The sequence below is a fragment of the Pan paniscus genome, chromosome 17 (assembly GCF_029289425.2).
Source record: "Pan paniscus chromosome 17, NHGRI_mPanPan1-v2.0_pri, whole genome shotgun sequence".
Classification (NCBI taxonomy): domain Eukaryota; kingdom Metazoa; phylum Chordata; class Mammalia; order Primates; family Hominidae; genus Pan; species Pan paniscus.
In genome coordinates, this window is record NC_073266.2 from 75,219,286 (window position 1) to 75,245,213 (window position 25,928).

The 25,928-nt window shown below is 43.6% G+C and overlaps 1 protein-coding gene across 2 annotated transcripts in view; it reads right to left on the bottom strand.

The window, feature by feature from the left end:
* The window catches only part of ATP8B1 (ATPase phospholipid transporting 8B1), a 153,957-nt gene that overhangs the window by 36,053 nt on the left and 91,976 nt on the right, over positions 1-25,928 (bottom strand). For both annotated transcript variants that reach the window (XM_003827250.6, XM_034943810.4), the window contains exons 4-15: positions 24,882-24,995; positions 21,521-21,619; positions 21,345-21,406; positions 18,084-18,156; positions 17,907-17,977; positions 15,734-15,816; positions 15,459-15,617; positions 14,867-14,955; positions 12,102-12,292; positions 8,585-8,793; positions 5,244-5,287; positions 4,207-4,363 (exon numbers count right to left, since the gene is read on the bottom strand). In XM_003827250.6, the coding sequence (XP_003827298.1) occupies positions 4,207-4,363; positions 5,244-5,287; positions 8,585-8,793; positions 12,102-12,292; positions 14,867-14,955; positions 15,459-15,617; positions 15,734-15,816; positions 17,907-17,977; positions 18,084-18,156; positions 21,345-21,406; positions 21,521-21,619; positions 24,882-24,995 (1,351 nt within the window). The remainder of the gene's footprint in view (positions 1-4,206; positions 4,364-5,243; positions 5,288-8,584; positions 8,794-12,101; positions 12,293-14,866; positions 14,956-15,458; positions 15,618-15,733; positions 15,817-17,906; positions 17,978-18,083; positions 18,157-21,344; positions 21,407-21,520; positions 21,620-24,881; positions 24,996-25,928) is intronic.

Here is a 25,928-nt window from a genome sequence, read left to right on the forward strand (position 1 = left end):
GTGCCCGCCACCACACCCAGCTAATTTTTGTATGTTTAGTAGAGGTGGGGTTTCACAATATTGGTCAGGCTGGTCTTGAACTCCTGACCTCAGGTGATCCGCCTACCTCAGACTCCCAAAGTGCTGGGATTACAGGCGTGAACCACTGCACCCGGCTCACTCTAATTAAGTGACAATAAACTACCTGGCCAGGCATGGTGGCTCACACCTGTAATCCCAGTGCTTTGGGAGGCTGAGGCGGGTGGATCACCTGAGGTTAGGAGTTCAAGACAAGCCTGGCCAACATGGCAAAACTCCATCTCTACTAAAAATACAAAAAGTTAGCCAGGGTTTGGTGGTGGGCGCCTGTAATCCCAGCTACTCGGGAGGCTGAGGCAGGAGAATCACTTGAACCTGGGAGGCAGAGGTTGCAGTGAGCCGAGATTGCGGCACTGTACTCCAACCTGGGCAACAGGAGCGAGACTCAGTCTCAAAAAAAAAAAAAAAAGACTGGGTGTGGTGGCTCACACCTGTAATCCCAGCACTTTTGGGAGGTCAAGGCTGGAGGATTAAGGTCGGGAGTTTAAGACCAGCCTGACCAACATGGAGAAACCCCATCTCTATTAAAAATGCAAAATTAGCTGGGTGTGGTGGGGCGTGCCTGTAATCCCAGCTACTCGGAGGCTGAGGCAGGAGAATTGATTAAACCCGGGAGATGGAGGTTGCAGTGAGCCGAGATCATGCCATTGCACTCCAGCCTGGGCAATAAGAGTGAAACTTGGTCTCAAAAAAAAAAAAACAAAACAAAACAAAAAAAAACAAAAAACACACACACTCACAAAAACAAGCCCTAGCTCTCAGATGTCTTTTTCTCCTCAATCCTCTCACCCCCTTTAAATGATTTGCCAAGGGTCTCCCACATCCATGGCTTTGTTATCCTTCCCAAAGACCCCATACTAATGCAAACCTTCAGCCTCTGTGCCAATCTCCAGTGCCTACCTGCTCCAGACTCTCACACCCGTGATGCGCAAAACTCATGAAACAAGCTCTCTGATCATTAACTCAGAACCTCCAGGTGAAGTGAAGGCTTCCTAGCCTTCCACATTCTGCTCTCACGTGACCTCTGTGCAGGCGGGAGTCTGCAATGGCCTCAAGGTTCCCATCCCAGTGCTGTACATTCACTTTCTCCCAGTTACTCAATCAAGCACTAATCTAGGTACTGCTGTGAAGGGAATTTGCAGATGTGTGATCCTAATCAGCTGACCTTAAAATAGATTATCCAGGTGTTCCTGACTTAATTAGATGAGCTTAGGACAGAACTCTTCTGGGGGAGAGACTTGGAGCAGCATGAAAAAGGTTCAATTTAAGGGAGATTCTCCACCGCTGGCTTTGAAGGTGGAGTGGACCAGCTGGCAGGGAATGAGGACAGTCTCTAGGAGTGGAGGGCAACCCAGTTGACAGCCAATAAAGAAATGGGGACTTCAGTTCTACAACCACAGAGAACTGAATCCTGCCGCAACCAAACGTGAATGTGGAAAAAGACACTGAGCTCCAGATGAGAACATGGCCCAAACTTGATTTTAGTCAGATGCTGAGCGGTGAACCCAGTCATGCCATGCTCAGAATTCTGCCCTACAGAACCGTAAGCTAGTGAACAGGTGTTTTCAGTAGCTGAGTTACACTAATTCACTACAGAGTAGCAGAAAACAAATGCATGTGGCAGGGTGTGGTGGCTCACGCGTGTAATCCCAGCACTTTGGGAGGTTGAGGTGGGCAGATCACCTGAAATCAGGAGTTGGAGACCAGCCTGGCCAACATGGTGAAGCCCCATCTCTACTGAAAATACAAAAATTAGCTGGGCGTGGTGGTTGGCCCCTGTAGTCCCAGCTACTCAGGAGGCTGAGGCACGAGAATTGCTTGAACCTGGGAGGTGGAGGTTGCAGTGAACCGAGATCGTGCCATTGCACTCCAGCCTGGGTGACAAGAGCAAGACTGTCTCAAAAACACAAAACAAAACTTGGAGGTGTAGTCCCCAAGGTCCCTTTCAAGGGATCATTTCCTGGTACTTTATGGTTAAAAGCCGAAAGCAATTTCTTCTCTAAGCTCCTGCACTAGAAGCCAACATGTCTCTATTCGTACAACCCTTGACCTCAGCTGACAGTGGACAAAGAGCTGTGGTATGTCAGGCTGGAGGGACTTTGTGTTCTTTTTTTTTTTTTTTTTTGAGATGGAGTCTTGCACTGTTGCCCAGGCTGTAGTGCAGTGGCGTGATCTTGGCTCACTGCAACCTCTGCCTGCCAGGTTCAAGCGATTCTCCTGCCTCAGCCTCCCAAGTAGCTGGGATTATAGGCACATGCCACCATGCTTGGCTAATGTTTTGTATTTTTAGTAGAGATGGGGTTTCACCATGTTGGCCAGGCTGGTTTTGAACTCCTGACCTCACGATCTGCCCGCCTCGGCCTCCCAAAGTGCTGGGATTACAGGTGTAAGCCACCGTGCCCAGCCCTGCTGGAAGGAACTTTGTACATCCAACCTTCTTACAACACAGAGGAAGGTGGTTCTGAGAGGGACCCAAACTGGGCTGACTCATCTCTAGCATGTAGTCCAGGGCTCTTCCCATAATATCCCACTGGGGAAAGATAGAATAGGGACCACAGGATGAATTTACATTTGCCTAAGTTGGCCAGTTAGCCCTTAAAATCCTATCACGTACTCAGAGAAGAGTACAATTGTGCTAATGAGTCAAAACCAAACAGAACCAGGTGACTTTGTAATATCATACTTTATGCTTATTGCCTGAGTAAAATTGGCTTGGTGAATCAAATAGACTTAGACCTCTGCTTCCATGATTCATGACCTGGTATCGCCCCTTTCTATCCTTCCCCACATCGTCTGCTGATAAACCCTTCCATGTATCCACCCTAATCTGAACTCTGTTACCTTGCTTCATTGCAATATTAGATTCATCCTTGGAAAATGGGTTTCTTTGAAACTTGCTGAAAGGTATCATATACAGCTTCTATACATTTAGGTGTTTTTTGTTTTTTTTGAGATAGGGTCTCACTCCATCACCGAAGCTGGAGTGTAATGGTGAGACTATGGCTCACTGCAGCCTTGACCTCCTGGGCTCAAGCGATCCCCACCTGAGTAGCTGGGACTACAGGCATGTCCCATCACACCTGGCTAATTTTTTGTATTTTTTGGTGAGATGGAGTTTTGCCATGTTGCTCAGGCTGGTCTTGAACTCTTGAGCTCAAGCAATCCGTTCACCTCGACCTTCCAAATGCTGGGATTACAGGTGTGAGCCACCAAGCGTTGGCCTACACATTTAGTTTTTATGCATATTCCTTCTCTGGAAATTTCATACCTGCTACATAGGAAACATTAAGGTTGAGAAAAGAGAGGGACTTATGTGTGCTGCACTGACTGAAGTAAAAAGTGGAAGATGTAGTGAAGCGGATGAAGTGAGGGAATGAAGTGAAGGCAGACTACGCTCCATTACAGAAACACCAAAAGAACTCCTTTGCTCTTTCTATAAAGTGCATGTGTGTCTATATAATTTATCATTATGTCCATTTGTGATAAAATGACTAGCTTTCCTTGATACAGGACAAACGTGCTGTGACAGAGCTGGCACAAACTGCATCGAAGGATTCTGCAAAGGAACCTACAAGCCATTCTGGCTTGTTCCCATGAAATTCACATTAATTATGCTCCTTTAAATGGAAAAAGGCACCTTAAAGAGATCCAGGCTGAGGCTGATATTATTTCAAACCCAAACTATAACAGAATCTAGTAAATAAGAGCATATATCTGAAATTATTTGGTAGAAAAGATTAGTCAAGTTCAAAGTCCATTTCTGATACAGATAAAGCTTGGCTTTTCACTCTCAGTCAATGCTCAGTAATAAATGTGCTAAGAAAAGTTAGATTCTTCTATCATAGTTCAAGTACCAATCATTTCTTTCAACAAGATTTCATTTGCAAAGTGAAAAAAATACACCTGGAGCTATAGCTATGAATAAGTGTAAATTTTCAGGGACAAGAAGCTTGTTTCCTACTTTGCTCTTCCATAAACCATCTAGTGGTAAGTGCTGAGAAATATTCACTGCATTCGAATATGAGACAGATTTGTGTAGTACTTGACATGCATTTGAGCCATAAGCAGGAGTTACCTGGAAACAAAAAACCTGGTCTCTAATGCCTGAGATGCCAGAGAAACACTCACCATCAGTCCTATCCACCATGACTGTGTGGCAAACTGCGAGCAAGAAGAAGAACTGTCGTACTTCTGGCTCTTTCCCTGACTGGATTTGCTCAATAAGATAGTGGTCATAAAATGCAAGCTTCCCATCAGCATATGTATTCCAGCTAAAATCAACTTGCTGAAAGAAATGGAGAAAAACAAAATATGATTTTATAAAATATTTTTGACTTAACAAATGACATGAACTTTTCTTCAAAGGCAAGGTTTCAATTATGCAAAAACCACCTTAGGATTTTAGCACCTTCTTAAATGTCAAGAGGCTCACAACTGTCTTAAATAAAAAGCCCCCCCCCCTTTTTTTTTTTGGAAACATATATGACCATATATGGGTCTCACTCTGTCACCCGGGCTGGAGTGCAGTGGCTTGATCTCAGTTCTCTGCAACCTCCACCTCCTGGGCTCAAGCAATCCTTCTGAGTAGATGGGCCTACGGGCATGCACCACCATACCTGGCTAATTTTTGTATTTTTTTGTAGAGATGGGGTTTCTCTGGTCTCAAACTCCTTGACTCAACTGATCTGCCAAACTTAGCCTCCCAAAGTGCTGGGATTACAGGCATGAGCCACCATGCCTAGTCAAAAGGTACTTTGTGGTGGACTAAACTATGTTCCCCCAAAAGATATGTTGAAATTCTAACCTCTGGTACCTATGAATGTGACCTTATTTAGAAACAGGGTCTTTACAGATGTAATCAAGATAAAATGAGGTCATACTCAATTAGGGTAGGTCCTAATCCAATGATTGGTATCCTTATTAGAAGGGGAAATGTGGACAGAGACACACCGACACACGGGGGACACCACGTGACAACAAAGGCAGAGACACAGAGTTGTGTTTCCAAGTCTCCAAGCCAAGGAACACCAAGGACTGTGGGCAACCACCAGGAGCAGAGAAGAGGCAACGAAAGAGTCTTCCCTAGACCTTCAAAGGAAGCATGGCCCTGCTGGGACCCTGACATCCCCAGCATCCCAAACGATTCTTCGGCTTAAAGGTCTTACCTCTATTTTGTTGTGGTTGTGTTGAGAGGCATCCCGATGGTCCCCTGAGAAACAAACAGGACAAAACAAATTGATTCTACACCTATGTCCAGAGGCCCCTCCTTACCTGGCTTTGCTTATATAGTGATGGTGATAAGACCATATACGGCCTGGACAGGCTAAAATATTTATTATCTGGCACTTTACAGAAAACGTTAGATGACCCCTGGTCTAGATATTCAAATACCAGTGGCTGTCCCTCTCCACTACCTTCTCCTAGGGGCCTGAATCATATCCTTTGAAACGCTTTACCTCCCCCAAGTCAGAAGGACTCACATATGTGAGCCACGTCCTCAGCCCCTCAGTGCCCTACCACCTTCACTGATACTTCTTATGAGAAAAGGCACTCACGGTGCCTACAAGTAGGAAGTATATATGCATGTCCCTATGTCATTTTAAACAATTGTGCTATTAAGTATATTTAAAATAGCACTCTATTTGAATCTAGTATTAGCCTTAATATTATCTCTAAATTTACAGAAAATTAAATTTCTAAATGTTTCAGAAAATTAGAACTGAAATCAACTTTTAAAACAATTGGCTGGGTGTGGTGGCTCACGCCTGTAATCCCAGCACTTTGGGAGGCTGAGATGGGCTGATCACCTGAGGTCAGGAGTTCAAGACCAGCTTGGCTAGCATGGTGAAACTCCATCTCTATTAAAAATACAAAATTAGCTGGGAATGGTGGTTCATACCTGTAGTCCCAGCTACTCGGGAGGCTGAGGCAGAAGAATCACTTGAACCCGGAAGGTGGAGGTTTCAGTGAGCCAAGATCGTGCCACTGCACTCCAGCCTGGGCGACAGAGTGAGACTCTGTCTCAAAAAAACAAAAACAAAACCAAAAAAACAATTGTAGGCCGGGTGTGGTGACTCACGCCTGTAACCCCAGCACTTTGGGAGGCTGAGGCAGATGGATCGCTTGAGGTCAGGGGTTCGATACCAGTCTGGTCAACATGGTGAAACCCCATCTCTACAAAAAAGCAACAACAACAACAACAACAAAAATTAGCCAGGCATGGTGGTGTGTACCTGTAATCCCAGCTACCCAGGAAGCTGAGGGAGGAGAATCATGTGAACCTGGGAGGCGGAGGGGTTGCAGTGAGCTGAGATCGCACCACTGCACTCCAGCCTGGGTGACAGAGTGAGACACTGTCTCAAAAACAAAAACAACAAAGAAAACAAACAATTGTAGTGAAATACACATAATAAAATTTACCATATTAACCAATTTTTTGTTTGATTTTTTTGAGTCAGGGTTTCACTCTGTCACCCAGGCTGGAGTGCAGTGGTGCAAACCCAGCCCACAACAGCCTCGACGTACCCGGGCTCAGGTGATCCTACCTCAGCCTCTCAAGCAACTGGAACTACAGGCACACACCACCACACCTGGCTAATTTTTGTATTATTATTATTATTATTGTTTTTTGTAGAGGCTTTTTTTTTTTTGAGATGGAGTCTCACTCTGTTGCCCAGGCTGGAGTGCAGTGACACAATTTTGCTCACTGCAACCTCCACCTCCCGGGTTCAAGCGATTCTCCTGCCTCAGCCTCATGAGTAGCTGGGACTAGAGGCACCCACCACCACGCCCAGGTAATTTTTGTATTTTTAGTAGAGATGGGGTTTCATCATATTGGCCAGGCTGGTCTCGAACTCCTGAGCTTGTGATCCACCCACGTCGGCCTCCCAGAGTGCTGGGATTACAGGCGTGAGCCACTGTGCCCGGCCAGAGATGGGGTTTTGTCATGTTGCCCAGGCTGGTCTCAAAGTCCTGGGCTCAAGGGATGTGCCTGACTCAGCCTCCCAAGGTGCTGGGATTGCAGGCGTGAGCCACTGCACACCAGTCAACCAATTTTTGTTGTTGCTATTTTGAGACAGGGTCTTGCTCTGTTAGCCATGCTGGAGTGCTGTGGTGTGATCTTGGCTCACTGTAGCCTTCAACTCCCAGGCTTAAGGGATCTTCCTGCCTCAGTCTCCCAAGTAGCTGGAACTATAGGCATGCAGCACCATACTCTGCTAATTTTTTAAAATTTTTGCTTTGTTACCCAAGCTGGTCTAGAATTCTGGGCCTCAAGCAATCCTCCCACCTTGACCTCCCAAAGTGTTGTTATTATAGGCATGAGACACTGCACCCAGCCCATTTTAACCACTTTTAAGCATACAGTTCAGTGGCATCAAGTATATTCACACTGTTGTGCAGCTGTTTCATCTTGCAAAATTGAAACTCTGTACCCATTAAACAATAACTCCCAATTCCCCTGACTCCAGCCCCTGGTAACCATCATTCTGCTTTGTCTCTATAAATTTGATTATTCTAAGTACTTCATATAAGTAGAATTATACAACATTTGTCCTTTTGTGACTGGCTTACTTCACTTAGCATAATGTCCTTAACCCATTTATGCCTAGTGTTCCATTATTGGAACACCAAGCATGTGGGAGTTATTTATATCCTACTGCTCAAGGTCATCACCAAGTTCTGATTGCAAAAATTCAAAAAATTGCAACCTCTGGCATAAACGAGTTCAGGTTCATCTGTGTTGTAGCATGTGTCAAATTTTCCTTCCTTTCTTAGACTGAATAATATTTCATTGTGTGTATCCACATTTTATTTATCCATTCATCCATTGATGAACGCTTGGGTTGCTTCTATCTTTTGGCTATTGTGAATAATGCTGCTATGAACATAGGTGTACAAATATCTCTTTGAGCCCCTGTTTCAGTTCTCTTGAGTATATAACCTGAAGTGGAATTGCTAGATCATATAGTAATGAGACTTCTAATTTTTTTTTTTTTTTTTTTTTTCAGACAGAGTCTTGCTCTGTCACCAGGCTGGAGTGCAGTGGTGTGATCTCAGCTCACTGCAACTTCCACCTCCCGGGTTCAAGCAATTCTCCTGCCTCAGTCTCCCGAGTAGCTGGGATTATAGGTGTGCGCCACCACCACACCTGGTTAATTTTTGTATTATTAGTAGAGACGGGGTTTTGCCATGTTGGCAAGGCTGGTCTCAAATCCCTGACCTCTTGGGATCTGCCCACTTCACCCTCCCAAAGTGCTGGGATTACAGGCATGAGCCACCGCGCCCGGCTGTGAGCCCACTTCTGGCCACTGTCCTCTCCCACGCATGTGTCCCCAGTGCTGTCCATGGTGCTTCTCTGGTGCTCAGCTGGAGAATGGCCCTAGCAGCAGGACTCTGCATCGAGAGGGCACCAGCAATGCCAGGAGACAGGCTATAGTCCAAGTAATGACCTGCACACGGCAGGCAGCCCCACTCACCCAGAAAATGAGTGACGGCTTCCACTTACCATATATCTGCCCGTTGATACAGCACTTTTTAAAGGTCATGATATTTTGTGTGAGTGTCCCCGTCTTATCAGAGAAGATATAATGGATCTGCCCGAGCTGTTCATTGAGTGTGGTGGTTCTAGCTTTTGCGGGTGTGTCCTTCTCAGCATAGTACATTTGCAGGTCCCAGTTGATGAAGTGACTCTGTCCAAGACGAATCACTTCCACGCTAGGAAGACAGAAGATTATTTTCCGTAGAGAGCTCGGATACGAGTGGCAAGTAGTAGAGATTTTATTCTCATTGTACAGACAAGAGCAAGCTGCTTATTTACTGCTATGGTCTGAATGTTAGAATCCCCCTCCAAATTCATACGTTGAAACCCAATCCCCAATTCAACAGTATTGAGGTGGGGCCTTTAGAAGGTCATTAGGTCATGAGGGCTCCACCCTTATGAATGGGATTAGTGCCCTTATTAAAGTGGCTCAAAGGAGCTTGCTTGCCCCTTCTGCCATGCGAGGACATAGCTAGAAGGCACTGGCTGTGCCTATAAAGCAGAAAGTGAGCCTTTGCCAGACCCTGAATCTGCCGATGCTTTGATTTGAGACTTCCCAGCCTCCAGAACTCTGAGCAATTGAGCAATAAATTTCGAAGGTCTTTTGTTACATCAGCCCAAACTAAGCCCTCTACAAGGAGACAAGCCCATGCACTCAGCCTCTGGTTTCTCCTAACCACATGCATCATTCTCAGGCTTCAGGGTCAAGCTGATTTTAGACAAGTAATTTCCACTCAAAATTGCTCAGTGAGATTTCCCACTCACTCCTGGGCACATTTAGCCAAGGCACCCATGTTCAGAATACACAGCCCAGCAGAATGGAAGACACAGCAACACTGCAGACAGAGCAGTGGACACAGCAAGCTTGACTCTTTTCCCCCATTCCCCATAGCACCCAGGGGCACTGGAATGGCCATGTTCACCTTTGCCCTAAGTGGTAGGGCAGAGGGAGTGAGAGTACCCTAGGGTACAGACTCCACTGTGCTCTCAAACAGGGCAAAAGGCTTTTGGCAAGTACCCCAAATCATGATCCCTAAATTATGATAAGGTTATAGAATATCCAAAATAAGATATTATAAAAGGATCATCTGAATTTTAAAACTATAAGGGACATTACCTATCTCAGTTATAAGGAAGCTGTTTACATAGCCAGCAATTGTTAGGTGGGCCAAGGAAGTCCTTAACAAGTTAAACAGATGGAAAAATGACGCTCTCCCCACTTCTCTCCCTTCCGCAAGTATTTCCTAAGTGCCTACTATGTACCAGATACCATTCTAGGTGCAGGGGACATGTCTTTAAACAAAACAAAGTCCGTTGTCTTAAGGAGGTTACTTTCTAGTAGAGACAGACAAATAAATTAATAAAGAGAGGCTCTATCAGAGGTGAAAGTTCTCTGCAGAAAATCAAAGCAGGGGGCCAGGTGTGGTGGCTCACGCCTGTAATTCCAACACTTTGGGAGGCCGAGGTGGGCGGATCATGAGGTCAGGAGTTCAAGACCAGCCTGACCAACATGGTGAAACCCCGTCTCTACTAAAAATACAAAAATTAGCCAGGCATAGTGGCATGTACTTGTAATTCCAGCTACTAAGGAGGCTGAGGCAGGGGACTCACTTGAACCCAGCAGGTGGAGCTTGCAGAGAGCTGAGATTGCACCACTGCACTCCAGCCTGGGAAACAGAGCAAGACTCTGTCTCAAAACAAAACAAATGAACAACAAACAAACAAACAAAAATCAAAGCAAAGCAAGGTAAGGAGATATGAAGATCTCCAGGAAGGAGAAGTGGTCAGAAACAGAATGAGTCAGGAAAGGTCAGGGTAATAAGGTGTTGTCTGAGTAGAGGCCTTTGTAGTGAAAGGGGAGCAGATAGATACCTACGTAAGGATGCCCCTGGCAGAGAAAAGAGCAGGGACAAAGGCCCTGTGCAGGAAGAATATCAAGGGGCCAGAGTGGCAGAAGCCCAGGGAGGTGGGCTGAGGTGCAGAAGGTACGGGCGGAGTGGAAGGCTGAGTACCAGATCACACTTGGGGCCCTGGGGTTGGGTTTATTCTGAATGAGGTTTGAAGTCAAAGCAGAGATACTATCTGGAAGAACTTGCTCCAGCATGTTTTCAAAGGACCTTTATCTCCAAGAAAAAAGAAATCGTATTTGTCACATGACATACCTTTATATAAAATTATGTATACAGTTTCTTTTATAATACACATTGATGGTTTTAGGCAAAATTATCTGTGTAATAGTTCCCCTGACAAAGGTAACACTCAACTCAGTTTTTCTCAAAGTAGCTGTGGAACAGATGGCTGCCCCAGGGCTTTCCTTCATGTTAAAAGAACAACAGTAACTACATGTAATCAAATTAAAAATAAAGCAAATGCACATATAATGACACTAAAATAAAATAAATGCCTCTAATTATAGGTGTGTATGTGATTCCTATGTCTCTGGGCTATTCTTTATCAGAACTAAGAATGAACTCTGGCTGCTGGGTTTATTCCAAAGCACTATCCCTCCCAAAAAGGTCTCAAAGTCAGTTTGGCCAAGGGCAGTGAACTTTCATATTAAAAAGAGAAAAAGGCCGGGTGTGGTGGCTCACGCCTGTAATCCCAGCACTTTGGGAGGTGAGGTGGGCAGATCACCTGAGGTCAGGAGTTGAAGACCAGCCTGGCCAACTTGGTGAAACCTGTCTCTACTAAAAATACAAAAAAGTAGCCAGACATGGTGATGGGCACCCGTGATCCCAGCTACTCAGGAGGCTGAAGCAGGAGAACTGCTTGAATCCAGGAGGCAGAGGTTGCAGTGAGCCTAGATCATGCCATTGCATTCCTGCCTGGGCAACAAGAGTGAAACTCCATCTCAAAAAAAAAAAAAAAAAATGTAAAAGTAAAAAATGAAGAAGTATCACCAAATCAGCTGCTTACCACTTATCGGAGATATGCCCCTGACTTTGTTGTGGTGGTTGAGATTTGAGAAGAAAAAGAGAACATTTTGAGAGGTTGATGAAGGACAGGGAGTTTCTTTCCTACTAGGAGGTAGTGGCCGGAAAGCACAAATTCTCCACCTTGGGTGTGGCAGATGATAATAAAGGCTCAGATAAGAGGTGAGGACCACTTCCAAAAGGGAAAACTAAGTTTTTCCATCACATGCTAAATCTTCCCCTCCTCCCAGTCCCTTTCTGAAGTCTGAGCTTTGGAACCCGGTGAGAAGGGAACCTTACTAATAAGACAATGACTACAGGAGTAGCAATCGATCTTTGAAATCCCCTACCCTTATCTGCAAACAGGATGAGATAAAAGGTGCCTGGCACAGAATGGATACTCAAATGTTAATTTCCTTTTCCTCTCTTACCCTCAATTCTGAAATGAACGTGATTTTCTTACCTGTTCTTTGTGACCTTTGAAACAGTGATCACTAGAAATGAAGGCACTATGTTGGGAGAAGGTACAACATTCTTCCATTAAAGCAAAATGCCAGAGAGGACAGCCTTACCTGACATAGAGAGAGATGGGTACCATGGTGTTGAGAACAATGATATAGCCCCAGAAAATGAGGAATCCACGGTAGGAGGGTGTATCGTCTTCTCCATCATAGAGGTACCAAGAGGAATTGCCCACCTGTGCTTCCCAATAAGCATGGCCGATGGCAAGACCAGCAGAAAGCAGAATAAGAACAACAAAGATCTAGAAGACAGAAAACATTTAAATGCATTCTGAAGATGGATTTCCAACCTCTTGCATTTCCTAGATGCTAATTAACCTTACTCAATACTTCATATGACTGAGAATTTAGTAGTCTGAAAAATAATATATGTCAAATGAAAACAGCACTAACATAACGCTTTGAAAGTCTGTTTGATTGCTGCGATTGACTGATGTATCCTACATCTCCCATAGAAGGTGAGGTTTTGTTCCCAAAATTATCTCTCCAAAGAGAAGGTGGTGTCTTATATTCAAATCCTTGAAGAATCTTATATTACAGGGCATTCTCTCAATTATGTTTACTTTGAACAATAACATACTGTTTGGGGAAGATATCTTACTTAGCATGAAACAACTTCCAACAAGGCTGAACTGGAAAACTGGAATGCTTATAGAAGATATTCAACAGATTTTTTTTTTTTTTTTTTTTAGACAGCGTCTCACTGTATCACCCAGGCTGGAGTGCAGTGGTGCCATTGTGGCTCACTACAACCTCCACCTCCCTGGTTCAAACAATTCTTATGCTTCAGCCTCCTGATTAGCTGGGATTACAGGCACGCACCACCAAGGCCGGCTAATTTTTGTCTTTTTAGTAGAGACGAGTTTCACCATGTTGGCCAGGCTGGTCTCGAACTCTTGTCCTCAAGTGATCTGCATGCCTCAGTCTCCCAAATTGCTGGGATTACAGGTGGCCCTCGCCCAGCCAGAATTTTTTTTTCAGGGCAAGAAAATTTCACCTATATTTGGGCGATTATTCCTTAAGGTGTAATGTCATAAGTATTGCATGACATTGTAAAATAAGATCACTTAAGAAGCAATATGATAAGTATTATGTTGTAGAAGTTATGAGCATATATTTATGGAAGGAATAAAAAGTCAACCATCCTAGTGGTACTTGGAGATTCGCAAGTGGGAATAAAATTTCCAGAGACAAATTTAAATTTCTGGACATGGAGTCCAAAAGTGCTATATCTCACAACTTTGTCGTGGAAAGAGCAGAGTGCCAACAGGCTCTTTGGGAGTGGATAATCACAACCATGACACCAAAGATGAATGTGAAAAGTTCAAATACAATTTTCATGAAATGAGAAAGCAGGGGAAAATGTTTCTTAAATTATTATTTTTATGTGATTTTAAACATGTATATGCAATCAAAGAATAAGTATTAGAAGTATGCATTCAAATTGAACTAAATACTTGAAAAAAATTTTCATTTGGAAATAGAAGGAGTGCTTAATATTTGGGGTCACCACGTGGGCAGAAAAGAGCGAACATAGCAGGTCTGAGACTGCTTCCTCCGAAGGCCGGCTTGCAAGGTTTGCCCTGGGCTGGTATCTGGTAACTTAGATGTTTGGAGGATTTCCCAGTTATTTTTTATTCTCTGATAAGAATAGCTCATGGGCCGGGTGCAGTGGCTCATGCTTGTAATCCCAGCACTTTGGGAGGCCGAGGCAGGCAGATCACTTGAGGTCAAGGGTTCGAGACCAGCCTGGCCAACATGGTGAAACCCCGTCTCTACTAAAAATACAAAAATTAGCCAGGTGTGGTGGCAGGTGCCTGTAATCCCAGCTACTTGGGAGGCTGAGGCAGGAGAATCACTTGAACCTGGGAGACGGAGATTGCAGTGAGCCAAGATCATGCCATTGTACTCCAGCCTGGGCAACAAGAGTGAAACTCAATCTCAAAAAAAAAAAAAAAAATAATAATAATAAAAAAACTCATGATGCCTAACTGTGCAAACAGCATGGTTTATGCTGACCATCTGCATTCTTTTGGGGAGTCTAGAGTTTTTTTGTTAAAAACCTTTGACACTGAGTCTCTCATGAGCTTCCCTGGTATAGACAACATTTCACATGTGGTGTCATTAATTGCTGCTGGGAGAATTAAGTGCCTATTGTGTGTGTGGTTTGGTGGGGAGTGGGGGCAGGATGGCCGACTTTTGGAAGCTTGTGCCTGGTTTCCTTTGCACTTTGCTCCATGAGTCTTTGGTGATCTTGCTCTGTGTCCTTTTGTTGTAATGACTCACAGCTGTGAATACGACTATGTGCTGAGGCCTATGAGTCCTTCCAGTGAATCATCAAACCTGGGAGTGGTCTTGAGTGTCCTCGACATACTTTATTTTTAGCCTTGCCTTGTATTTGGAGCTACACAGTATATGTTGGGGATGCTGCGGGAGGCTTGTTTCTAAGAGAACTGCCTCTATGGGAAAGTAACAGCAATGAAATCAACCCTACATTGACTTCAGGAGTCCAGCTTCACTAATTTATCTAGGGCTTCCTGGTTTTCCAGTTCCCGTCATCAAAGCACTCAGGGCACCCTACAACCGAAATTTCCCTTCCCAAGGGAATTCTCCTGTTAAAAGTGTGGCATTTCTGAGAAAAAGTAAGGCGTTTCTGGAAAAAAAATCCCTTCTTCCTGCATTTGAAGCTTGGAGTGCCCAATAATTTTTCTATTCCACCTAAAGAGGTAAGATTTTGTATTAGAAAAACATACGATAATATTAGTGCAAAAGACAGCAATCTAGATGAGAGATCTACTGAGATGAAAAATAAATACCGTGTAAACCATGTAGTTCATCAAGTAATCAATTTTAGTTCTTTTAAATCTGGTTTTCCCACTATTCTTCATTATTTTAGTGTCAGCACCTGAAAATGGAAAATTCAATGTAGTCATCAGTTGGGAAAAATCAATTCACTAGCTCACCAATAAAATTACTCTTCTTGGCCAGGCATGGTGGCTTACGCCTGTAATCCCAGCAGTTTTGGAGGCTGAGTTGGGCGGATCACCTGAGGTCAGGGGTTCGAGGCCAGCCTGCCCAACATGGCAAAACTCTGTCTCTACTAAAAATACAAAAATTAGCTGGGCATGGTGGCACATGCCTATAATCCCAACTACTCTGGAGCCTGAGACAGGAGAATCACTTGAACCCAGGAGACAGAGGTTGCAGTGAGCTGAGATTATGCCACTGCACTCCAGCCTGGGCTACAGAGTGAGACTCTGTCTCAAAAAAAAAAAAAAAAAAAAAAAAAAAAAGCTCATGATGCTATTACTCTTCTTTTGGTTTTGATGGAGAAAGGACAGAAAAGCAATCCCCTCTAAGTCTTTAAAGATCATAGCTGATTAATTTCCCAAGAAACTCTGAACGTACCTGCAAAAATGACTAAGCCGTGGCAGAAATCGGTGTTCCTAATTACACAGCCACGTAACAAAATTTTATCAGCATCCAAAGGAAAACTTGTGTTTCTCCAAAATAGTGTTCCTGTAAACTTATCTAGTCGGTTATTGGGTTCTTCACATTCAATAAAACCTTTTAAAAATATAAGATTCACATAATCACATACAAAAGTCTTTCTGGTTTTAATCAATAGGAATTGAACCAAGCAACTAAAATTTAAAGCAAAGTAAGACATGTTTGGTACAAACCATCAAATGTAGCCAATGTATCTTCTCTTTGGAGGTACTGGTCTGTGATTTCAAGTGACATCTTAAATTTTAAATTGGTTTCTCTAAAGGAATGGGGAAAAAATGAATTAAATGAACAAATTTTCGAGTTCAAAATGGAAGTTAATCATCCAAAGTTACATTAGCCATACCTGGACATGAAGCCTAAATAATTAGCTGTTTCTATTTTCAAACTCTGTTCACCTTGGAACTTCAGGTTTGGAAAAGGTTATCCCCTGAAGTCGAGAAAATTTCTGACCTTGGGAAATGTTGGTTCCCTTCACTGTTTGTTGTTGTGAAGGTTAGGACAGAGGTACCCACAAACATCCTTCTCATTAACTTTAACTTTACCATCAGCTAGGACTACCAAAGTGCTGTTTGAAAATGTAGTGTCTAATATTTAATCACATTAAAATGATTCTATAACACATATTTGTTACAGAAATTCTGTTTCGCCTCTGTCAAATTCTTTTCCAGAGTGAATAACTGGATCACATGTTTTTGAAAGACAATTTTATTTGGAAAAGGAAATCTTAGCTTTACTCCCAACTGCCCCACCATAGTGCAAGGTAAGGTCGTGGGTGGGCACAAGGGCAGGCCGGGGCAGGTGCTCTCAAGGGTGAGGCTGCCTTCTCACGACTGACGGCTTTATATAGGATTCACGAATACTCAGGAATTTTCCCTAGGGAAGTTCATTCTCAACCTCACCATTCTGTTCTGGCAGGGCATGTTAGGATCTTATGTCTTTGTAAAGCTTTAGAATCTCTCGTGGAAATAATAGCAGTTTTATAGTTGAGAATAAACAGTCAGTCAGGCGCTGCGGCTCACGGATGTAATGGCAGCACTTTGGGAGGCAGAGGCAGGCAGATCACTTGAGGTCAGGAGTTTGAGACCAACCTGACAACAGAAAGCTCTATCAGGCAACTGCCCATAATCCAATTTGGGTATAGCCTCGGGGCCTTAAAGAGAATGCAGTGTCTTTGTCAGTTAAGCCTTTACAATTAAGAAGTGGTTAATTGGTTTTTAACCAATTAGCCTTTACAATTAAGAAGTGGTTAATTGGCTTTAAGTATTTTTTTCCGCCAAAAAAAAAAAAAAAAGTGTGATAGATTTCCAACAGTCAATTGCCTGATCTATGAAGCAAAGACAGCCCTAGTTTTCAGTCTCATGATTTCCGCTCTCTGTAAAGCAGTGTATGCACATCTGGAGCGTGAGGCGCGAGGAGCAGAGGGAGCAATGTCCCGACTCTACCACTTACTGTGTGACCTTGGGCGGGCTGCTGCACCTCCCTGGGCCTCCGATTCCTCATGGGTAATACAGACGAATAATATTCGTCTCACATGTTCGTTTAGAGGATTAAATGAGCTAATATGTAAAGTGCCGGCAACCTCGTGAGCACTCAATAAATGCCTTGAAAACTGGTCAGAAAACTGGTCAAAAACAGAACTTCATTCTCTTTTAAATGATAGCATAGTAACCAAAACCAACACAAGGAGAATTCAAAATTGCCTCCTGGGGCCAGCTGCTGTGGCTCACCCCTGTAATCCCAGCAATTTGGCAGGCCAAGGTGGGCAGATCACTTGAGATCAGGAGTTCGAGACCAGCCTGGCTGACATGGTGAAACCCCATCTCTACTAAAAATGCAAAAATTAGCTGGGTGTGGGGGCTGGAGCCTGTAATCTCAGTTACTCAAGAGGCTGAGGCAGGAGAATTGTTTGAACCCAGGGGGTGTGGAGGTTGCAGTGAGCTGAGATAGCACCACTACACTCCAGCCTGGGCAACAGAGTGAGACTCTGTCTCAAAAATAAATAAATAAATTGCCTATTGGTGAAGACTTTAAAAATCTGTTCCTTTCTCTGACACAGATAATAACCTCGATATTATTCATATCTGTCTGGACGCTGCTCAGCAGTTGATAAAGGGCTCAGACACATATGCTCCTGTCTGATCCTTTTACCTTCCCTGAGAGGTGGAGAAACGCAGGTAGTAAGAGCTCCACTTCACAGAGGCGCAAAGGTGAGATCGGTAGGGACAGCAGCAGGTGGCAGAGGCAAGGCCAGATATCAAGCCGTCTGGTCCACAATGCCCCGATTTCAGTGGAATGAATGTGCCTTCAAAGGCCAGCTTTAAATCAGGCCCATCGAGACACACTTACCCATCCAGTTCTGCTGTTTCCACATAGCAGAGGCTGTTAGGCTCAGAGCTAGACAGCAGGAGAATGTCAGCCTGTCCAAAACAAAACACACAAATAACACCGAGACCCTGAGGGAAAAGCCGAGCACAGGGGCTGGGGGAGAACAAGAAACAAGAGAAGCAGAATTTATTCACTTACTGGAACAAAATCATTTTTTTTCAGACGAATGACGTCTCCAACTTGAATTTCTTTCCACTTAGCAACTTTGAACCTAAGGATTAAAAATAATGAGGATTTATTGACATTTTAAGTTACAGGCAAGGGAATTACTATTCTTTCTGGATGTTACAAATTCTGGAAAATATGCAAGTCACAGAGAAAATGCTAAAATTTTGCTCTTTAATGATGTAAACATATTAAAGGGGGGCATGAAAATCATATTGACCTCTGAAGGAAGCAATGATGAATGACTTTGATACATTCTTTTCATCTAGGTCATGTAAGGAAGAGTTTATGGGGGCCACTTATGTGCGTGGCAGGGAAATACTTGCCACCCCCTTTTGTTTTTGCTTATGAACTTGCCTCCCTGCTGTGTTCCTTCTCAGTGACCCATCACTTGCTCCATGCTGGTCCCAGGACAGAAGCACCTACATTATGGCACCCACCTGGGCCTCCCAGAGTCTTCGTGGGGCTTCAGAGCTTGCCTACTCTCTTCTGTTTAAATTATCTTTATTATTTATTTATTAATTTTTTTTTTTCATTGAGACAGAGTCTTGCTCTGTTGCCCAGGCTGGAGTGCAGTGGCACGATCTCAGCTCACTGCAACTTCTGCCTCCTGGGGTTCAAGAGATTCTCCTGCCTCAGCCTCCCGAGTAGCTGGGACTACAGGCACGTGCCTTCACGCCTGACTAATTTTTTAGAGATGAGTTTTTACCATATTGGCCAGGCTGGTCTCAAACTCCTGACCTCAGGTGATCCACCCACCTCGGCCTCCCAAAGTGCTGGGATTATAGGCATGAGCCACCTCACCTGGCCGGTTAACTTCTTAATTGTAAAGGCTTAACTGACAAAGACACTGTATTCCCTTTAAGGCCCTGAGGCTACACTCAAATTGGATTATGGTCAGTTGTCTGATGGAGCTTTGTGTTGTCACCAGAACTTGTGTTTACACAGCTCCTTCAGCCTCCCTAGGGCATCATTTTCAGGGCTTTGCTCACGTCTTGACATCTTTCCCCACATTCCCTTGCTAAAGTGAATTTTCCCTTCCCTGTACTGTCAGAGCATTTTGTTTTTATCTTTTTTATTCTGATATGGATTTTATTAGAATGATGTGTGTAGGTGTCTCATCTTCTGTCTTGAACTATAAATTTCTCAAGGATACTGTCCTGCCTCCAACATGCAGAAAGTACTCCATAAGTGTTTGTTAAATTAACGTAGTCAACTGTGACGAAAGCACCAACTCAGGGATCAGTAATGAGTTGTTTTTTGAGCAGGAGGCTTCAGGCAGAACTGCAAATTCAAGTGCTAAATATAGTAACTAAGGCCTAATTCCAAGACTTTTTATGTGTCAACACTGAGGAAAGTAACCTGACTTACAGCCGTACTTCCACTCTAATGCAAATATAGACTATACCAAGCTATAAATATGTTTAGATGGCTTTTTTTCCTTTGCAAATAAGAAAATTATGTTCCAAAGTTACCTTTCAAGTGTCAAAAGACAAAATCACAACAATTTAAAGATCTTAATTAGCTTTATTTACAATTCTAGGATTAGGAAACACTTCATTCAGTAAAATAGAATAAGTGTCCCAATGAGCCTAGCAGAGGAGGTTGTTGTTGTTAAGACAGGAGTCTCGGCCAGGCCCGGTGGCTCACGCCTGTAATCCCAGCACTTTGGGAGGCCGAGGTGAGTGGATCATGAGGTCAGGAGATTAAGACCACGGTGAAACCCCATCTCTACTAAAAATACAAAAAATTAGCCAGGTGCAGTGGCGGGCGCCTGTAGTCCCAGCTACTCGGGAAGCTGAGGCAGGATGGTGTGAACCCGGGAGGCGGAGCTTGCAGTGAGCGGAGATCGCGCCACTGCACTCCAGCCTGGGCGACAGAGCGAGACTCCGTCTCAAAAAAATAAAAAAAAAGACAGGAGTCTCACTAAGTTTTCCAGGCTGGCCTCGAACTCCTGGCCTCAAGTGATCCTCCTGCCTCGGCCTCCCAAAGTGCTGAGATTACAGGCGTGAGCCACCGTGCCTGGCCAACCCATATGTTTAGCCTGTACCATAGCTACCTACACTGGTAAAGAGGAGCTCTGGGTTGCCTTGAATTTGGAAGTCTAGGGTGCATGTCTGGCAGGGCCATGGCCTGAGCAGCCCCTGCAGTGGGGTCACACCTATAGGAACTTGAGCATTAGCAGGGTAGAGCACAGGGGGCCTCCTCAGAGGAAACTGGAACATCGGATAGAAGAATCTAACAGAATTGCCTCCAATATTTCAGTATTCAGAATTGCCTTCCAGTAGCCCTGCTAAGAAGGTGCTGGCCTATCCATTTGTCATTTCGGGCTTACATGCAAATTTCTATTTTAAAATTTCAGAAATACTGAAATGTAAAACATCTACAATTTCGTTAATTGAAAGATAAGCCAAATTTTTTTTTTAATCCTGGAGTTAAGAATTGTATACTAAATTCTTGTAACATTAGGGGAACTGGGGCATAAACATATATTTAAAAAGTATTTTAAATCTCCAAGTCATTTTTGGCCATAAATGAATGGCAGATAAACACATAATGATTAGATGACTGCCTCCAATGAAATTAAGTTTATTATTTATAGTAGGTTCATTACGTCCACTGGGTATATCATTCGTATATGTGAAAATCTTTAAAACAATATTATAGTTTAAAACTTTTAAAAGTGTTGATATGTTAAAAATTTTAATGAATATTTCCTATGGAATTTAGTACTCAAAATAGTCATCTTTTTATCTATTTTTATCACTATCCTTATTAGATTTATTACAACAGGGGTACATACTCATTAAAAAGATAATTTAAGGCCAGGCATGGTGGCTTACGCCTGTAATCCCAACACTTTGGGAGATCAAGGAGGATAACTTGAGGTCAGGAGTTTGAGACCAGCCTGGTCAACATGGTGAAACCCCATCTCTACTAAAAGTACAAAATTAGCTGAGCATGGTGGTGCACGCCTGTAATCCCATCTACTCGGAGGCTGAGGCAGGAAAATTGCTTGAACCTGGGAGGTGGAAGTTGCAGTGAGCCGAGATAACGCTACTGCACTCCAGCCTGGGCGACAGAGCGAGACTCTATCTCGAGACTCTATCTCGAAAAAAATAAACAGTTAATGTACTAATAGCCTTCTACATTGTAATAATTATCTCTGAATGTGTTTCTAGGCAGAGTTATGCATTACATCCTTGAAACTCAGTTACTAATTAGACACAGTACCTGCCATCCTTAATGACTTCACACGTCCTATTGTTGATTTCCTTATCCATTTTATGGCGAGCCTTGAGAAGGAAGATGGGGAAATGCTGTTTTAAACATCTCAATAGAGAAGGAAGGCACAAGAACTTAAAGTCAACTCAAAGCAATGAGTAGAACGTTGTATGAGAAATCCTCACCACATCGTCCACCAGGTCTTTGATTGCAGTGACGCCCAGCACCACAAGCAGGGGCACTAGTGTGGTGTACCAAGCCAGGGTAGAGATTTGAGGAACTGCCTAAAAGAATAAAAGGGCTTATGTGTGTGTCCATGAAGGCATATCAAGCTTACAGGTAACTTATTGCTAATTCTAAGCTTGCTAATTCCAAGTCTCATCACCGTCATCACATAAGTCTACATCCTGCAGAGTATATAGGAAAGGCTCTTCAAGCATTTGGACAACCTCCTTCTAGTGGTTCTCTCTAGCTTCTGGATACCTGGAACAGAGCCTAGAGGGCAGTGGCTCTTGAAATTATCTCATTGCAAACTTAACTGGACACCAAGGAAGTTTTGTATTATGATACCTAAAAAAGAGTTGCTCTAAATCTTTTGTGAAAATCATATTTAACTGGGGGTGAGGGGGTAGGAGTGGCAAGGGAGAAGTCTCGTCTTAACTTTTTTTTCTTTTTTTTTTTTTTTTGAGACGGAGTCTCCCTCTGTCACCCAGGCTGGAGTGCAGTGGCACAATTTTGGCTCAATGCAACCTCCGCCTCCCAGGCTCAAGCGATTCTCCTGCTTCAGCCTCCTGAGTAGCTGGGATTACAGGTATGTGCCACCACCCCCGGCTAATTTTTTTGTATTTTTAGTAGAGATGGGTTTTCACCATGTTGGCCAGGCTGGTCTCGAACTCCTGACCTCAGGCAATCCTCCTGCCTCAGCCTCCCAAAGTGCTGGGATTACAGGTGTAGCCACCGTGCCTGGCCAAAGTCATCTTAACTTTTAAGGAATGCATGCATAGTAGGTTCTATACTGCAGGTTTCTCAGTCAGTGGTTTCTGAGGATCCCATGCTGGAGGCAATGATGGTAAGAGGTACTAGCTGCCTCTGAAAGTGAGGGATTAGGGAGAGCATCTCTGAGGGCATTAGAAGAAAGTGCTTCCTTCATGATCATCACTATTGGCCTATCCAAGAAAGTGAGCTGGCCTTCCTCCATCAAGACAGCCTCTAAGTTTGAACAAAGATTGGGACGCAAGTTTAATAAAGTTATTTCATAACCATCCTCCTGATCACTGGGCTGTATAATGTAGTGGTTAAAATGACAGGCTTTGGAGTCAACTCCTAGATCCAAGTCTTGGTCAGCTCTATCATTTATGGCTTATGGGACTTTGAGCAAGTTACTTTAGCTTACTAGGCCTCAGCTTTTCTCTGCAAAATGGAGGTCATGCCAGGCCTGACCTTCTAGACTAGAAGAATTAAGTGTAGTGACAACACAAGTTAAGAAGCTGCCTACGGCTATTACTGTTACCCTAATTTGGATTGCTGACCTTAAGAGAAGATAACTGGGCCAGGCACGGTAGCTCATGCTTGTAATCCCAACACTTTGGGAGGCCGAGGTGGGCGGATCACCTGAGGTTGGAAGTTCGAGACCAGCCTGACCAACATAGAGAAACCCCGTCTCTACTAAAAATACAAAATTAGCCAGGTGTGGTGGCGCATGCCTGTAATCCCAGCTACTCAGGAGGCTGAGGCAGGAGAATAGCTTGAACCTGGGAGGCAGAGGTTTTGGTGAGCTGAGATCACGCCATTGCACTCCAGCCTTGATAACAGGAGCGAAACTCCATCTCAAAAAAAAAAAAAAAAAAAAAAAAAAAGAGAGAGAGACAGAAGATAACTGGGGTGCAGTTAGAAGATAAAAAGATCCTTCTTCCCACATCACAGTGAATATGTGAAACTCCTCTTCCCTGCTAGAAGGAAGTAAGGGAAAATGGTCTACTTCCTACAGAGCAGCACCTTGGAGTTTGCAGTGCTAACCTCTACACACACCTTTCTAAGCATCTCCTTTGATAACAGGGCCATCCTTTACTATCTGACTTGAAGGTCTTACAGTTTCCTAAATCATTGCCTATCCATTTCTCCTTAGCATCGTCTCTTCTTTTTCTCTCCTCTCCACGCATCCTCCATCCCCACCTAGACACACATTCTACCCCATTTTCATAAAACCTTAAAGGGTCAATCCCAGCAGGTGTAACTTTTCCAAATCCAATGCTTGCCGTAAAGAATCTGATAAAGTGCCGGGCGCAGTGGCTCATGCTTGTAATCCCAGCACTTGGGGAGGCTGAGGCGGGTGTATCACCTGAATTCAGGAGTCTGAGACCAGCCTGGTCAACATGGTGAAACCCTGTCTCTACTAAAAATACAAAAATTAGCTGGGTGTGGTGGCTGGCAACTGTGATCCCAGCTACTCAGGGGGCTGAGGCAGGAGAATCGCTTGAACCCAAGAGAAGGAGGAGGAGGTTGCAGTGAGCCAAGATGGTGCCACTGCACTCCAGCCTGGACGACAAGAGTGAAACACGGTCTCAAAAAAAAAAAAAAAAAAAAAAGAATCTGAAAAAACCAGGTGGATATTCTGAGCTTAAGCTATGTAATCCGCACGGCAGACACTAAGGGTTGATTCAGGCGCTAACTAGTGTGTGTAGAGTTCCCTCGGTTACAGCAACAGTTCTTGCACAGTTAAACTCATGCTCTCTGGATAACTGGATGCTTTGCCACAATTAGGAAAAAAAATTTTTAAGTAGGCCTTTTAAAATGTAAAAACAGTTCACAAAAATAACTTACTGAAATTTATGACCAAAATTTTAATAAAAAATCAATGATCTTTTTGGGGGGGAAATTCAGCATCTAACTACAATGATAAAAGACAAGCACAAAATAGCTTTAATTTTAAGGTGCAAATAATTTTACAAAGTAAGGATTTTATTTTATTTTTTTTTAAGATGGAGTTTAGCTCTTGTTGTCCAAGCTGGAGTGCAATGGTGTGATCTCGGCTCACTGCAACCTCCGCCTCCTGGGTTCAAGCGATTCTCTGGCCTCAGTCTCCCGAGTAGCTGGGATTATAGGCATGCACCATCACGCCTGGCTAATTTTTTGTATTTTTAGTAGAAACGGGGTTTAACCATGTTAGCCAGGCTGGTCTGGAACTCCTCACCCGAGGTGATCCGCCCGCCTCGGCCTCCCAAAGTGCTGGGATTACAGGCGTGGGCCACTGAGCCTGGCTGGATTTTAGTTTTATTCACTTCAGGGATACCAGTTTTAACACCCATATCAGTATAACATGAAATTTTTTAAAATACAGAATTAGAATAATATTTCCATTTGCTCCCTTTCCCTGTTCATATAACACTGATTGAGCTGGTTCTGTGTATGAGGCACTGTTCCTTTATGTACAGAACCCTGATGCTAATATAAAACACTTTCAAGATTATTCACATTATATGTGTCTACAGCTTAAATGTTATCGAGTCACTATAATTCAAACAGATTTAAGATAGCAAAGGGCATTACCTGTAAGATAAGAAGAGCCAGGAAATATAAATTGGCTGCTCTCTTAAATTGCTCAAACAGATTCATTGGTATAAAGGTAAATGCGTTGTACTTGTATGTTTTAATTGCATTATTCTGTTGGAAAAAATAAGAGTCATTCTAAATGATGCTGTATTTATCACAGTGTATACACATCTGCAAAAGTCACAAGTCCCACAGCTTACAGTGACAAAGGAACATCATCTGTCAGAAAGATATTGAGGATTTTGTCTGGGTGCAGTGGCTTATGCCTGCAATCCCAGCGCTTTGGGAGACCGAGGTGGGTGGATCACCTGAGCCTAGGAGTTTGAGACCAGCCTGGCCAACATGGTGAAACCCCGCCTCTACTAAAAATACAAAAATTAGCCAGGCGTGGTGGCCTGCACCTGTAATCCCAGATACTTGGGAGGCTGAGGCAGGAGAATCGCTTGAACCAGGGAGGCAGAAATTGCAGATCGCCCCACTGCACTCCAGCCTGAGTGACCGAGTGAGACTCTGCCTTAAAAAAGAAAAGAAGAAAGAAAGATACTGATATTTCTTTTAAGCTTTTAATTCTAGCCAAGCAGCCAAGCCTCAAAATGACTACTTGGAGTCTTATGACAGAGGCAGTAAAAAGAAACAGACATCAGACTGTGACCAAATAAATCCTGCTGTCAGATTCCTTGACCCATTAGAGACTGTTAGAAAACAGGGTAAAGGTAGACAACAACATGGCCAAAGCCAGGAAAAGTGAGGCTTTTATTTAAGTGAGGAGACAGAGCCTACTATGTAAGAAAGAGCAAAAGGTACTGTAGTGGGTTGCATTGTGTCCTGCAAAAGATATGTTCAGGTCTTAACACTAATATCTATGAATGGGATCTTATTTGGAAATAGGATCTTCGCAGAGATAATCAAGATGAAGTCATACGTGATTAGGACAGGCTCTAATTTAATGAGGTGCTTATTCGGACTGGGGTCCCTATAAGAGGAAAGTTGCACACAGACACACACAGGAAGAGTGCCCCTTGAAGATGGAAGCAGAGATTGGGG